General features: G+C 53.9%; 1 protein-coding gene across 7 annotated transcripts in view; it reads left to right on the top strand.

Annotated features, from left to right (window-relative positions):
• The window catches only part of CHD6 (chromodomain helicase DNA binding protein 6), a 192,036-nt gene extending 182,085 nt beyond the window's left edge, over positions 1 to 9,951 (top strand). For all 7 annotated transcript variants that reach the window (XM_065922021.1, XM_065922024.1, XM_065922022.1 and 4 more), the window contains 3 exons: positions 705 to 899; positions 1,806 to 1,925; positions 6,598 to 9,951. In XM_065922021.1, the coding sequence (XP_065778093.1) occupies positions 705 to 899; positions 1,806 to 1,925; positions 6,598 to 7,497 (1,215 nt within the window). In that variant the 3' untranslated portion in view covers positions 7,498 to 9,951. The remainder of the gene's footprint in view (positions 1 to 704; positions 900 to 1,805; positions 1,926 to 6,597) is intronic.
• The last annotated feature ends 4,126 nt before the right edge of the window (positions 9,952 to 14,077 follow it).

Here is a 14,077-nt window from a genome sequence, read left to right as displayed (position 1 = left end):
TAAGTGGCAAACCAGGGAACCAAACCAGTGACTTGGTCCTCTACAGCCAGGGAGCTCTGCTGTATTGTTCGGTAGATGTCTTTCTCTTTGATTTTCTCTATTATTTGGGAAGCTGAAATGCCAGGTACTTTCCCTTCCCAGTTCCCCAGTGTCTTTAAGAAGGTGGTCTTGTTTTTCAGCGGCACAAAGCCGTAGTTTTCCCTGTCGTGATCATAGAATTCCAGTGGAGTACGTGAAGTATTTTTTTCTTGGCTTCAGAGTATTTTGAAGATCTTATCATGGAGACATTTAGCACTGATATATGTTATTAGTAGACCCCATACAGGCACTGGGGACACGGGCGGGTACATATGCAGAGGGAGAACCAGGTGAGTCGATTGCAGGGTGGCACTCTCTGTTACATGAAAAGCTGTGACGAGTGCCATGGGGGAGCAGAGTGCAGTGACCAGTGTCACGGGGACCGTCCATGCTGGTGATGAAGATGGCAGGAGGGAGCCTGAGCAGGTGGGATGGCACAGAGGTCACCACGGAGCCAGGTGGGGAGGCGAGCAGTCGGATGGAGGGGTCTCCTGCCACGTCAGGAACTCGTGGCAGGGATCGGCGGTTGGGCACGGGCAGTCCTGTTCTGGTGGGAAGAGTCCTTTAAGAAACCAGTTTTCATTCTGTCACGGTGAAGGGCACATCCTCGTCTTCCCTCCATCCAGGAAGTCCATGAAGACCCAGGACAGGCTCCCCTGAGCACCCCACACCCTCCCGAAGGGCCGGTGCCCGCCACGTCGACCCCGGAGCCGACCCCGGCCGCCAGCAGCCCGGCCGAGAAAGCCATTCCCAGTAAGAGCCTGCTGGACTGGCTGCGGCAGCAGGCCGACTGCTCCCTCGAGGTCCCAGGCTTCAGCGCGGTGAGCGTGCGTCCCCTCTGACACGGAGACGCAGAGGGGTCCCAGGAGGGCTGGGGAGCCCAAGGGAGGTCTGTGTCCTCCGAGAACATCACTGGAAAGTGGGAGCGGGCGAGTTTAAATTCTGGTTACGTCTTCTGGTAGCAGAAATCCCAGCCCACATCAGAACACCAGGCCAGAAGGTCGACATGTGTGACCTCTTCCCAGGACAGCGAGCCTCCGCTCGGCCCTCCCTTCCCCGCGAGTCACCACATTTGTGAGCTCACAGGGCATTCTTTAGGTTGCGTAAGCACTGCTCCCCTTCACAGAAATGCTCCCGGCATTCTTCTCAAGTCACCGCGTCTCCACTCAGGTGACGGGTTAGTTTCAGTCCCTGCCCAGGGGCTGCTCATCAAGCCCTCTTACTCCTCTGCTCTCGGTCCTTCAGAGCAGGCGTCCAGAGGAGAGGGCGCCCCAGCACCAACACCCCACCACCACCCCGCTGTGCTGGCTACCTCTTGTTAGCAAGGGGAGGTGCTCGAAAGCTCGCAGGAACGAGGAGGATGCATTCACAGACACACACCCTCCAGAGACACACAGCCCGCCAGGCTGGGAGCAGCGCAGAGAGAGCCTAAGAAAACGGTTCAGAGAGGCAGGGGCAGCGGTGAAGCAGTGCCCTGGGAGCCTGGAGGGCCAGCGGGCCCCCCACGGGAGGCCCACCTTGCAGCTTCACTGCAGGCACGCCGTGGCTTCAAGGAGAGCACCTCGGTGGGGCCCTGCGGCTATTCGTGCAGCGCTGACCCAACAGGTCCTGTGCAGAGGGCCGTGAGTGAGGAAACAGCAAAGCACAACCATCTGAGCAGCACCACCCGCATCAGGAGACCCTGTGGCCAGAGCATTCTGTAACGTTCGTTTCCATTTACCTCCTAGAATTTTTCAGACAAACCAAAGCAGAGGAGGCCACGCTGTAAGGAGCCTGGAACGTTAGACGTCACCTCCCTGAGTGGGGAAGAGAGGGTTCCTGCTGTCCCCAAGGAGCCAGGCCTGAGGGTAAGGAACAGGACATCCCAGTGGAGCCCGGCCCCGCAGACCCGGAGAGGACACTTCAACTGGGAAGGGGCAGCCAGGCGGCCTTAGCAGAAGGACCAGGGTCCGCCCAGGGGCCTGATGAGCAGGGACAGCTGGTGCTGGGGTGTTCTCACCAGCAGCATGTCTTCCGTGGTCATTTGTTTTCAACCTTTCCCTCCAAAACTTCGGAGTTAAGTTTTGTACTGAAACAACTTCCAAGGCTCGATTCCCCCCATTTTGGAGAGTTCAGGGAAAATAACTTTTAAGTCTTATCAGAAGTCTGTTATCCAGTGTTTTAACAAAACTTTTTTGGAAATTTTCATTTTCCAGCCTTAAGTTTTTCCGGCTACCATTTAAGACACCCCCTCCTTGTCCGTCCTCGCTGGCAATGAGAAACAGCTGACTCCACACACTGCCCTTTTCCTATTATAGAATCATGAGCCTGGAAGAGACTTCAAAGGCATCTGCAGATACTTGCACTCGAACGAATCCGAGTTAATTATAGCTTACAGATGAGTACAAATTTGGACTAGAAGACTCGTAACCTCTAGGGGGCGGTAGTATTTCAACCTGAAAGTGCGTTAAGCTTGGGCAGACCATACTCAAACATGCTTCTCAAAGTGAGTTCTGCCCAAATAGGGTGCTTCTGAGGGTCCTCTGGGGCTCTGCCCTCACAGGTTGTCCTCTGAGCTCAAGGGTGCTCCTGAACACCTTCCTTTGGTGCTCCGTCATCTATAGCTCTCCTCCTCTGAGGGATTTCCAGGATACCATTTCTGTGTTTAGTTCCCAGAGACCACCCACCCTAGTCATTTCCTCCTTGTTAATGTTGTTAGGAAGCGCGTTTATGATTTGGTGGCCCCGAGGGTCACTCCACTAGCAGCTCGACAAACGACTGCCTACTGGCCAGGCCGATCCCACGTCCTTCCTCTCACTGTTTCTCCAACCCCGCCCTCGAGCTCTCCTTTTGTCATGAGAGACCACCCCCAGCTCTCGCTTGGTGGGGTCTCCGAGCTCTTGGTTGAAAGACATGGCTCCCCCCTTGACCTCCTCATTTCTTTCTTCACACCTCAGTTTCTCGGACGTTCTTTGGGAGTTAACGTTCATCACAGCCCAGCCGACGCCCATCTCCTGCCAGAACACTCATTTCCGAGCTGTCCTCACAAGCCAGCCTCCTGCCAGAGATGCGCTTTCCCTCCTTTGTTAAGTAAACACAGGCCCCGCCTTGGGGTCCCCTGCCTGCAGTAAGGCCTGGACTGGAGGCAGGGTTCGCCTGGCCCTCGGGGCTGCTCGGCGGACCCCACTGGGGCCGGAGCCTCTGGGTGTGTGACACTCCTTGTCCGTCCCTTAGAGACCTTCCCGTTTCTTCTAGAAATATCCAAATCCCGCAAAGAGCCTCTCCCTGCCTCCAGCCCCTCCTGCCTTGTGTGTGCTGGGGCTCGGCTGCCAGCTCCACCAACCACGCCACGCAGGTGGACTCAGCTTTAAGAATGCCCGCCGGGCACATAGCGGTCGCTTATTATTACATGTGTGTACGCACACATATGCCTCATATATTTCACATGCATTTCACATGCCTCATATATTTCACCTACCCGTATGCAGTGGGTGGGGTGGTTTTGCTAGTTTCTTCCTGAGCCATTTGACAGTAAATTGCAGAGACTATGTGCTTGCTGAGTGTGCTGAGTCACTTCATTTGAGTCTGACTCTTTGCGACCCCCGTGGACCGTAGCCCCCCAGGCTCCTCTGTCCATGGGGTTTCCCAGGCAGGAATACTGGAGTGGGTTGCCATTTCCTCCTCCAGGGGATCTTCCCGACCCAGGGATCAAACTCTCATCTCCTGAATTGCAGGCGAATTCTTTACCCACTGAGCCACCTGGGAAGCCCTGTGAGATGACATGTCACCCCAAAATAAACACTTAGCGTGTGTCTCCTGGGAACGTGTTGGTCCCATGTATCTGTCACCACTACCTCTCATGACAGTTACATGTCGTAGCTCGCCCATATTCAGATTTCCCCAGCTCTCCCAGAAGCGTCTTTCCAAGCTAGATTTTGTGTTTTGTTTTTAGAATTTTTAAACCAGGATCCACCTGCTGCATCTGGGGGTAAGGTTTCTCACCACTCAGGGCATGTTAGCTGAATTGACTCACCTTCCTGGGAAGAGCGAGGCAGCTTTGGCCATCACCTCCTCCTTTGTCTTTACCCAGGACTTGAGTGTTAGAGCCAGGACACACAGGCTGTGGGGTAAACGCTGCCTTGTGTTGGTTTAGAGCGATGTCTCAAGGGCACATACGCGTGCCATCATCGGGAGGAGCAGACCCGTCGCCTGGCGTCTGCCCCTCGGAGTCTCCCCTCGCCTTGCCCTCCCCCCAGCCTCCCCTGGAAGAGGAAGCAGGCCTGTTCCCAGGGTATAATTACCAGGAGGGAGAGCTGCCAAAGCCCGGCTTGGCCGCCGTGTGTGGTCCCCACTCTGCTGGGAGGGGCACGTGCCCCGGGTGGGCAGCCACGGGCCGGCCAGGGGCGGGATGACACGCCCACCCGTAGGAAGAGGTGGAGCCCCTTTCCTCTGCCCTCCCGCTGCGCGCTCTGCAGGGGGATGAAGCCCTGTTCTCACCCCAGGGCCTTCCTGCTGCTGCTCCCCCGTCTAAAGGGCGCAGGCGGCCAGCCTGGCCACCTGGGCAGTTTCCCTGTCCTGAGAGAGCCCAGCGTGGTGTGCTCCAGAGGTTTCCAGCGAGGGTGGGGACATCCTGACGCCTGATGAGTGTGGCTTGAACTTGGGGGACCGGGCCACAGGGCCCACAGGTCCTGCAGGGTGCGGGCTGCCCAAAGTCATCTCTCCAGCGCCCAGTGGCCTCATGGCGTGTTACCAGAGTCCTGCTGTGTAGATAGGTAGCAGATTGTTCAAAAGAAGCTGGAGGCCTCACTCAGCAAGCTCGGGGTTTCTTTTCTTCCGACAGACTTGTGAGACGGCTCAGGCCCTCCTGCTGAGGGTGATGGGGACAGGGAGGGTGGGGGCATTTGAGGGCACGAAAGGAGAAGGTGCACCTGGGCCTTTCCCCTGGCTCTCTGCTGCGGCTGGGTAACAGGGAGGAAGGCTCGGGAGGCCTCGTGGCCGAGTGCTGGTCCCCGTGGCTGGGCCCTGGGTTCCAGAGGGAGGCGATCTGTGCTAATGGGCTCCAGAGAGAGTGGTGAGAAACACTTCTTTCAGTCCGGCCCCAGCCCTGGCATCCGACCCTCTTGCTTTAGAAGCGGGAACCAGGCAGAACTGCTCCCCCAGGCCTCATTCCCACGGCTGGTTCACGCATGCAGGGGGCCAGCCCCGCACCGGAGCAGACAGGTGGGCCATCCCATGGCCGGGCCGCAGCTGCCCCATCCTTCAGGACAGGCCGGCTCATGGGTGCAGGGGGCTGGCCCCACGCAGGAGCAGACAGGTGGATCGCGGGGTCTGGGCCCTCTGTCACGGCCTAGCTGCGCTCCAGGGCACATCCCGCCCCTCCTCAGTTGGTGAGGAAGAAAGGGGACTGAACTGACGGCTCCAGAGGTCTCTTCCTCGTCTGCTTTTGCTGGCTGAGAGGTTTTCTCCTCACATGAAGGTGACCGTCATAGAGCTCTTTGCCCATGACAACTTGATTTTTCTATGATATTCTTAGGGAAATTGAAGGACAAATACATGACCTCAGGAATAACATTATTTCCGGGGACCTGGGAACATTTGAGTGCACTTTTTTCACACGTGTGTGAATCCCTGAACTCCTTGTGAAACGGCTGTGACGATAGTGCCGACTGGTAGGGTGGGTGTGATTTGAGAGCAGGCACGTGGAGCCGGGTGCACACGGCCCGACACGGGGCAGTAGCCCTGCTTGGCTCCTGTCATCGCCGCCCACTTCGTCTGCCCCTCCGACGGCCAGTGTCCCTCTGCTGAGACCCCCCCTCCCCACCACTCCCATTTCGGAGCTGCCACAGGCGTGTGCTCGCTGAGAGCTTGACCCCCCCCCAGCCTGTGCCCGTGGCCGCCGTTGAGCAGAGACGTGGCATCTCCTAAGGATCCAACTTGGGCACCCTTGTTCTTTCTCACCCACAGCCGGGGGCGCCTGCAGGTCAGAGCGGAGCTTCAGGTCTTCCTGCTCCCAAACCCCATCCTCCGGCTCAGCTCTGGCTTCAGTTAAAACCCTTCCTGCGTCAGGAGGGAGGCGATCGTGGGGGGGTCTAGCCAAGGGGGTCACAGCCACAGGTCTTGACCACTGGCTTCAGCTGCACACACACTAAGATCAGATGAAGCCGGGAAGTCAAGCGCGGCCCTGCGCAGGGACAACATGCAAACTCATGAAGTCCTTTCTTGTTGGTTTTATATTTTACACGTGAAACTGCTATCATGTTGGTTATCCCTCAGTAAAAACACTCTGGGCTAAGACCTGAGGTCCCTGGCTGGCCCCAGCTCCCGGGTCTCCAACAGCCTCTCCGCAGGGCCCTGGGCGTGAGCGTGTCGGAAGCTGCTCAGCGCTTTCAGGCTGTCCGCCTCAAACAGAAGGTCCTTGGTGCGCAGAGCTGTGCAGCTCCTGGTGGGCGGGCAGGCAGGAAAGACCACCGCAGAGCCCCGAGCTGCTCCCCCCTGCCATCCATCGCCTGAAGCACCTCATGTCTCTCTGTCCTTTTTCAGGGGTTTCTCCCAGAAAACAAGTTCAATCACACCCTACCCGAGCCCGTTCTCCGAGACACGGGCCCCCGCCGCAGGGGCAGGCGGCCACGGAGCGAGCTGCTGAAGACCCCGGCCCTAGTGGCAGACACCCCCTCTGGGATGGGGCCGCTGTTCATGAACGGCCTGATTGCCGGGATGGACCTGGTCGGGTTGCAGAACATGAGAAACGTACCGGGCATCCCCCTCACGGGGCTGGTGGGGTTCCCGGCCGGCTTCGCGGCGATGCCCCCAGGCGAGGAGGTCAAGAGCACGCTGAGCATGCTGCCCATGGTGCTGCCTGGCATGGCCGCCGTGCCCCAGATGTTCGGGGTCGGGGGGCTCCTCAACGCCCCCATGGCCACCACCTGCGCCTCGGCCGTGCCAGCGCCCCTGTCAAGCACAACCAAGGGCGGCGCATCGGCGGCCGAAAAGACTGCGGAAGACCAGCCCGGCAGCCACGACGTCAAAACGGACCCGTCGGCCGAAGACAAGCCCGGCCCTAGCCCCTTTTCCTCTGACCAGCCCGAGCCCGCAATAACTACGAGCAGCCCCGTGGCGTTTAACCCGTTCCTCATCCCAGGCGTTTCCCCCGGACTCATCTACCCTTCCATGTTCCTCTCCCCTGGCATGGGCATGGCGCTGCCGGCCATGCAGCAGGCCAGACACTCCGAAGCAGCAGGTCTGGAGAGCCAGAGGAGGAAGCGGAAGAAGACCAAGGGGGACGCCCCGAACCCCAACCCAGAGCCTGTGCCTGGGCCAGAGAGGGAACCAGGCAGCGAACAGAGCTGCCCAGAACCCAGGGCTCCTGCACCCCCCGATAGAGAACATGCGGCACAGGCCCGGGACGGGGGCCCCCAGGACTCTCTCGGTGACACCAATTAGAACTTTTTCATCGAAGAAAATGATTGTGACTTGTAAGTTTCTTATCCCATAAAGGTTTGTTACTTCCCCTCACTTCACCGTCATAAGAACCTGTGTTTCCATGAGTACTATTACCTCCCTGATTTCCTGTCTGAGAACTATGGTAACAGATGTTAATAGTCAGTCACAGGGTCTTGCCACGTCATCAGCTCCGTGTCGTTGACCTAGTATAGGAGGTGCAGAACCCCGCACTCCGTTATCCAGTCGTCCATTCCAGCGATCGTAGTTAGTGCAGACGTGGGGACACACCCTGCCCCCTTCTCTTCCAAGTTTCCCACTTATTCGAAGAGGAAAGAAAAAAAAAATGGCAAAAGAAAGCCAGCTAGGGACTGACCAGTGCAGGGCCGAGGCAGAGAGCAGCTCTTTTTTTCCGTGAGCTGTGCCGAATGGGAAGAAGGGTAACAGGGAACCAAAAAAAAAAAGCACAGAGAAAGGAAATGCTGGTGCGTATTTTTTAGTTAAAATATTTCCCAGTTTTATCACGATTACTAAACGAGTAGGTTAGGCAGAAGTATCTAACTAATGGTTGAAACCACACATATCCGTTTCTTTCTAAAACAGAAACCATACTGGTAGTAACACGACTTCCCCCCACTCTGGGTTTTCAGGCAACCTGCAACAAGAAGGCATAGTGACCAGGCATCATTTCTACACACGCACGCGTCCCTCTCCTCCCAGGTTAAAAGGGGATTCCCAGTACGAACAAGCTGGACACACCGCGGGCTGTTGCCGACAGTGGGGTGGGATGGGGAGCACGACTGCCCACGGCCTAAAGCACATGACCAGCTCTGCCCCTACTCAGGCCTCTCAGGAACCCCTCTGGCCCCTGCTGGAGCCTCCTGGACTCTTATTTTGTGATTCCCTTCACCAGGACCCAGGCTCTTTCTGGAGCCTGCAAGAAAAGTCCCCCAACACTCTTTGACACTAGCCAGGGGTTCGAGGTTGTCAAACCTACGTGCGTTCCACCTCTTAATAAAGAGTGCAACTGTGAGTTTTTTTCCTTCTCTCCGGATTTTTCAGTTTATATTTTACAGTCGGACCCAGATCTCAGATCATCAAGTTAGTGAAGACTGTGTTGGCAAGCTTAACATTCCCCCTTCTTCCTCAGCTGCCCGGCTCTCCGGGCAGCCCACCCCCACCCTGCCTTCCTTCACCCCCCCACCACGCGGTCCTTCCCTTCTGATGGCCTCACTCTCCATCCACAGTTCACACTCTGAGACTTGAAAGAAGCTCGTGGCTCAGTCCCCTGCGGGCCACAGGATTGTGCAGGACCGTTGGAAATGTTGGAAGCGTTACTAGTACCGGTTTCACATTTTGTTGTCAACAACTTACTGTATTTTTTTTTTACTTGTTCTGTAACAGTTTTGCTATAATTTATCAGAAGGTCCAAAAGTTCGACATAACTATTTCAGTTTGCATTATTTATTTATGATGCTTTTGTCATTGTCTTTTATACATTTGGGATTATAAATTATGTAAATGTTAAAATGAGCATCTCAAAGAAGTCTGTTAAATCATGACCGGAAAAAAAAAAAAAAAGCTTTATTTTTAAAAAGTGGAGTCCCAGTTTTAATGAATCAGTTATAAATCAGAAATTCTGTAAACCGATTCCATAAGAAGAAAGGATCCAGTAATTGAACCGATTCTATTTAATGACATCTGTTGCATAGGTGGTCTCTAATGCTGACAACAGATTTCTTAGAAATGCTGCTCTCTCTATTTAACTAACATTTTGTTCAGTTTTGCCTCCAGTGGAAGCAGAAAGGGTTTTTTCAGCTGTTAAATCCTAAAAATCAATATAATTTATTTATGTAAAAGAAAAATCACTCAATTGATATATTTTTGAACCTTTTAAGTACTAATTTTCTTTTTATCAAGTAGGAAAAAAAATGTATTTGCCCTAAATCCTTAAAATACAAATGCTATAAAAATTCATGTATCTTGAAAGCCTTACTGCAAATGAGTATTATAGACGCCCAGCAGAGCCTGGGTTTTCTTTTCTGTCGTTGTTGTTGTTTTGTATGAAAAGGCTGCTTTCCCCAGGTTCCACTTAGAACCTCCAGTAGGTCACAGGGTTCAGTATGGATTTGATTTAACAACCCACCAGCATGCTAAAAATCCCTTGTTATATCTTATCGAACCTGTATGTTAACTCTCCGGGTGTTTAGGCTTCTCTTTGACTGCTATTGTGTCCCTGTTTGCAAAATGAAAATGACACTCTGTGGATTATTTGCTCTGTAAGGCATAAGTGCTTCTTATGATTATTTTGACGTTTCCAAGAGCAAAAGCCAAATTTAAAACTCTCTTCAACAAACTTGAGCCTTTTCATCTAATTCCATGTCACTCACAGCCATAACTTTTCCTTGATCATTCTTCACCCCATGTCTTACATAATAAATTGTCTGTGGTCTCGATCCTGGATTTAAAAAAACAAAAAAGTTTAAAAGTCAAGTTTGTATTTGAGGACTTCAGTGGCACTCGGCTGTCTCCTGCTGCCCGGGCATGTTATGAAGGCATCGCATGCACACAGCAGTCCACTGTCTCCTAGGTGCCCATGCCGGGCACCATGTTGGGGGCTTGGTAAATACTTGCTCATGAGGGTTGGCCTGCCTTCTCTCTTGAGCTCCCAGAACACCTGGTTAAGACAGACGCAGTAGAAGGGGACGCAGCACAGCACCTGCTCCCCAGACTCGGGGCCTGAGCGCCCACAGCTGATGCCTGCACTCTCTTAAGCCCTATGCCAGAGGCCCCCCACCCCCTTCAGGTAACACACCTGGGGCTTCATGGAACAGGTGGGGGGGACCTCTGTGGGTTGGAAGCGGCCCCCGAACACCCAAGTGCCTCCTGTGTCTGAAGTGAAGAACTTTGTGATCCCTCGCTTTGGGAAGCATGGCTTCTGAAGCCCCAGAAGGGCTGTGTCCGAAGTTACCAACCAGGCTGGCAGAGATGTCCGGAGTCTGCAAGGAGGCAGAGAGCAGGAGCCCCGCCGGCCTCACCCTTGGCTGGCTCCCTGCCTAGTTTCAATAGATGGTAGATAAACAGCCTGAAGCCTGGGTGGGCCATGCTTCCAGAAGCCCTTACAGACTTCTGCTACAAGTAAATATGTATTGCCGGCTTTGTAGATCTCTAGACTTGGGTAGCACTTCTGGGTAGAATGATAGGTTGTGAAGGTCAAGGTTTCACCCTCGACCTCCAAGCCTACCCCAGTAGATTCTACCTCCTTTATGAGGTTGGGTGAACACACCTAGTCACGTACAGTGGGCTAGTGTTTTGTGTGTGTTTGCATAAGTGACCTCAAAGCGTGACCTCGTTTGTCTTCAGAGCATCTTGGTTGCCACGTAGAGGATCCTGACATCCGGTTGGCCTTATGAAAGCCAGCAGAGAGGCTACAAACCTGTCCCATCCTAGAGAACAGAGCTGGGACAGACACCACCCCCAGTCCCACCAGCCTGAGGTCAGGACACTCCAGCCTTTGTGATGCTAGTCTGGGACCAAACCCCCCCCCACCACCACCACCAAACGCAGAGACCAGCTCTAATGGAATTACACGTGGAAGAGCTGGCACCAGGAAAAAGGAAACAGTTGTGTCACACCCTCCGGAAAACTTTATGCTCGATTTATTTACATCTTAAAACTGTTTCTTGCAAGAATGACTGTTCATTTGCCTGCTGTAGAAACCACAGGAACTCTTAGGTCGGCAATGGGGTTCACCCAACCCAGTGACTCGAACCTTGGTTCTAGACTGTGGCTTCTCCAAACCCAGTCTCAGGGACAGGAGTGTGCGGGCAGGTGTTCAGGATACGTGACTTGTGCTGCCAAGTGGCCGGCCTTGTGACCACTCTCGTAACCCACGGGCAGCAGGGTGTCTGGGGGATAAGACAGGAAATAAAAGGGGTGGGTTAACTACTGGCTCCTACAAGGAAGTCCCTCCCTGTGATGGATTTGGAAATGACTGAAGTCGGCGCTGTGGAGCCCATCCTGGTGTCTGAGCTCTGGCTCAACCCTCACCCAAGGCCAAGAGGACGAAGGGAAGAACTAGGATGGGAGGCAGGAAGCGGGGAGTAGAGGCGCTGGGAGAGCTGCGGCTCCCCTGGGGAGACAGGAACAGCATGCCCACCTTCTCGAAACTTCAGTTTCCTCATCTGAGGCTTCAGTAGAACAAGATGAGGAATTAAATAATTACAACCTGAACCAGTAGGGTTGTTGATGGGGTTGATTGAAATGATTGAGGTCAAGTGCTTGCAACTGCTTGTGATGTTCGAGTCATGTGTCCCTACTTCTTTTAATAGCTGGCGAGGTGAGGATTGCCAGTCCTGGAAGGATGAGGTAGTTAAATCAGGGGTACAGCAGGGGAATCAAGGGGGAGGAAGATATCGCTCCAAACCCTGAGGCAAGTACAAAGTGGATCTGGGATTGGACTCAAAGCGGGGCAGAAAAGGGGGTTTTGTTTCTTTTTTTGTGTGTGTAAGTTTTTTTTTTTTAATGTGGACTTTTACAAAATCTTTATTGAATTTGTTACAATATTGTTTTTGTCTTATGTTTTGGCTTTTTGGCCTCCAGGCATATAGAATCTTAGCTCCCCAGCCAGGGAATTGAACCCATACCTCCTACATTAGAAGGCAAAGTCTTAACCACTGGACTGCCAAGGAAGTCCCAGGAAATGGGGGTTCTCACTGACTGTCCCTGTGACCCTACCTGCAGGAGAGAAAGGATTTTTCCATGCAAGTCTATTGGTCAGAGTGAACTAAAGGGTTGAGGAGATAGTGGGGCTGGGGGACAGGGCAGCTCCCAGGTCTGTGATGCCTCCATCAGGGTAGGGTTGCCAGATTCAGGCAGAAAAAGACCCCCAGTTATGTTTTAATTTCAGATAAACCTAATGAAGTGAAGTGTCAGTCGCTCAGTCGTGTCTGACTCTTTGCTACCCCATGGACTATAGCCCATCAGGCTCCACTCTCCATGGAATTCTCCAGGCAGGAATACTGGAATGGGTAGCCATTTCCTTCTCCAGGGGATCTTCCCGACCCAGGGATTGAACGTGGATCTCCTGCATTGCAGGCAGATTCTTTACCGTCTGAGCCAAGTTAGTGAAAATGAAAGTGACTCAGTCATGTCCAACTCTTTGCAACCCCATGCCATGGACTATACAGTCCATGGAATTCTCCAGGCCAGAATACTGGAGTGTGTAGCCTTTCTCTTGTGCAGGGGATCTTCCCAACTCAGGGATCAAACCCTGGTTTCCTGCATTGCAGTTGGATTCTTTACCAGCTGAGCCATCAGGGAAGCCCAAGAATACTGGAGTGGGTAGCCTATCCCTTCTCCAGGGGATCTTCCTGACCCAGGAATCAAACCGGGGTCTCCTGCATTGCAGGAAGATTCTTTACTAGCTGAGCTACCAAGGAAGCCCCAAATTAAGCTACAATGTTTTTGGTTTATCTAGATTTCAAACCCCAGCATCCTGTTGTCTCTGGTCCCTTAATGTAACAACGCACACTTACTAGGGACTTCCTTGAGTAGGGCTTGATCTTTATGTCCATATTCCCAATCCACAATAACTCTGAGGTTCTCCCTGTCTTACAGAGGAGAGAACTGAGGTCCAGAGAGGCTAAGGGACACCCAGTCACCCAGCTGACAAATGCCAAGGCTGGGATTTGAGGGCCTAGAGAGACTGGTGATTCCAGAGTTGTAAATTGACCAATAATGGAGTCAGGGTGGACCCCTGAGGCCTGGAGCAAGCCACCCCTCAGGTGCAGCTTTGTAAGATAGCAGTAAATGGATGATGAACCAGGACAGAGGGACGTGCTGTCCCCATGCTGCCGCGGCCAGTCCTGGGGCCAGAGGAGCAGGTCCACCCGGAGAAGAAGGCATTTCCCTTCTGTCCTGCTCCCCAAGCCTGGGGACAATCTTGGCGTCTAATGCTCGGACTCCCAGCCTGAGTCCAAGAGGAAGCATCCAGGCTTAGAAGGCAGAAAAGAAGGGTGTGGCGGGAGGTTGTGTAACAGCTCAGCTAGAAGGGCCAGTGGGCAGGAGAGAGTTCTGAGGCTGAGAGGAGAGGGGCAACTTGAATATTCTATTTCTTTTTTTTCAGCAGAGTGGCTCGTGGGATCTTAGTTCCCCAGCCATGCTCTCGGCAGTGACAGCACAGAGTCCTAACCATTGGTCTGCCAGGGAATTCCCAAACTGTGTTTTGGTGGGAGTGGTGGGGGCAGGGGGCAGCTGAGAGGCCTGCAAACAGCTGATCATCTGCCAGACCCTCACTTCAGCCCAAGGACCCGGAAGCAGGACCTGAAACTGAGAGAGCTTTGATCTGACTTGTAATATGAAAACTGCTCGCCTCTCGCCCTCGGGTGCCATGGATTGCCCACTGCCGCGCCGGGTGCTGCCCGTCTCACCCACCAGGCCCCCGTGACCAGCACGGGCCAGCCCCACATCCATGAACAGTCCCCAGCACTGCCTCCGGTGCCCACTCTGCAGCCCCCTGTGCCAGGCCTCGACTCCCGTGATCTCATCCCAGACATGTTCCCTGGACGAGGACGAGGCCCAG

This window comes from Muntiacus reevesi, chromosome 2 (assembly GCF_963930625.1).
Source record: "Muntiacus reevesi chromosome 2, mMunRee1.1, whole genome shotgun sequence".
In the NCBI taxonomy this organism is placed as follows: domain Eukaryota; kingdom Metazoa; phylum Chordata; class Mammalia; order Artiodactyla; family Cervidae; genus Muntiacus; species Muntiacus reevesi.
This window is presented reverse-complemented; position numbering and strand designations above follow the sequence as displayed.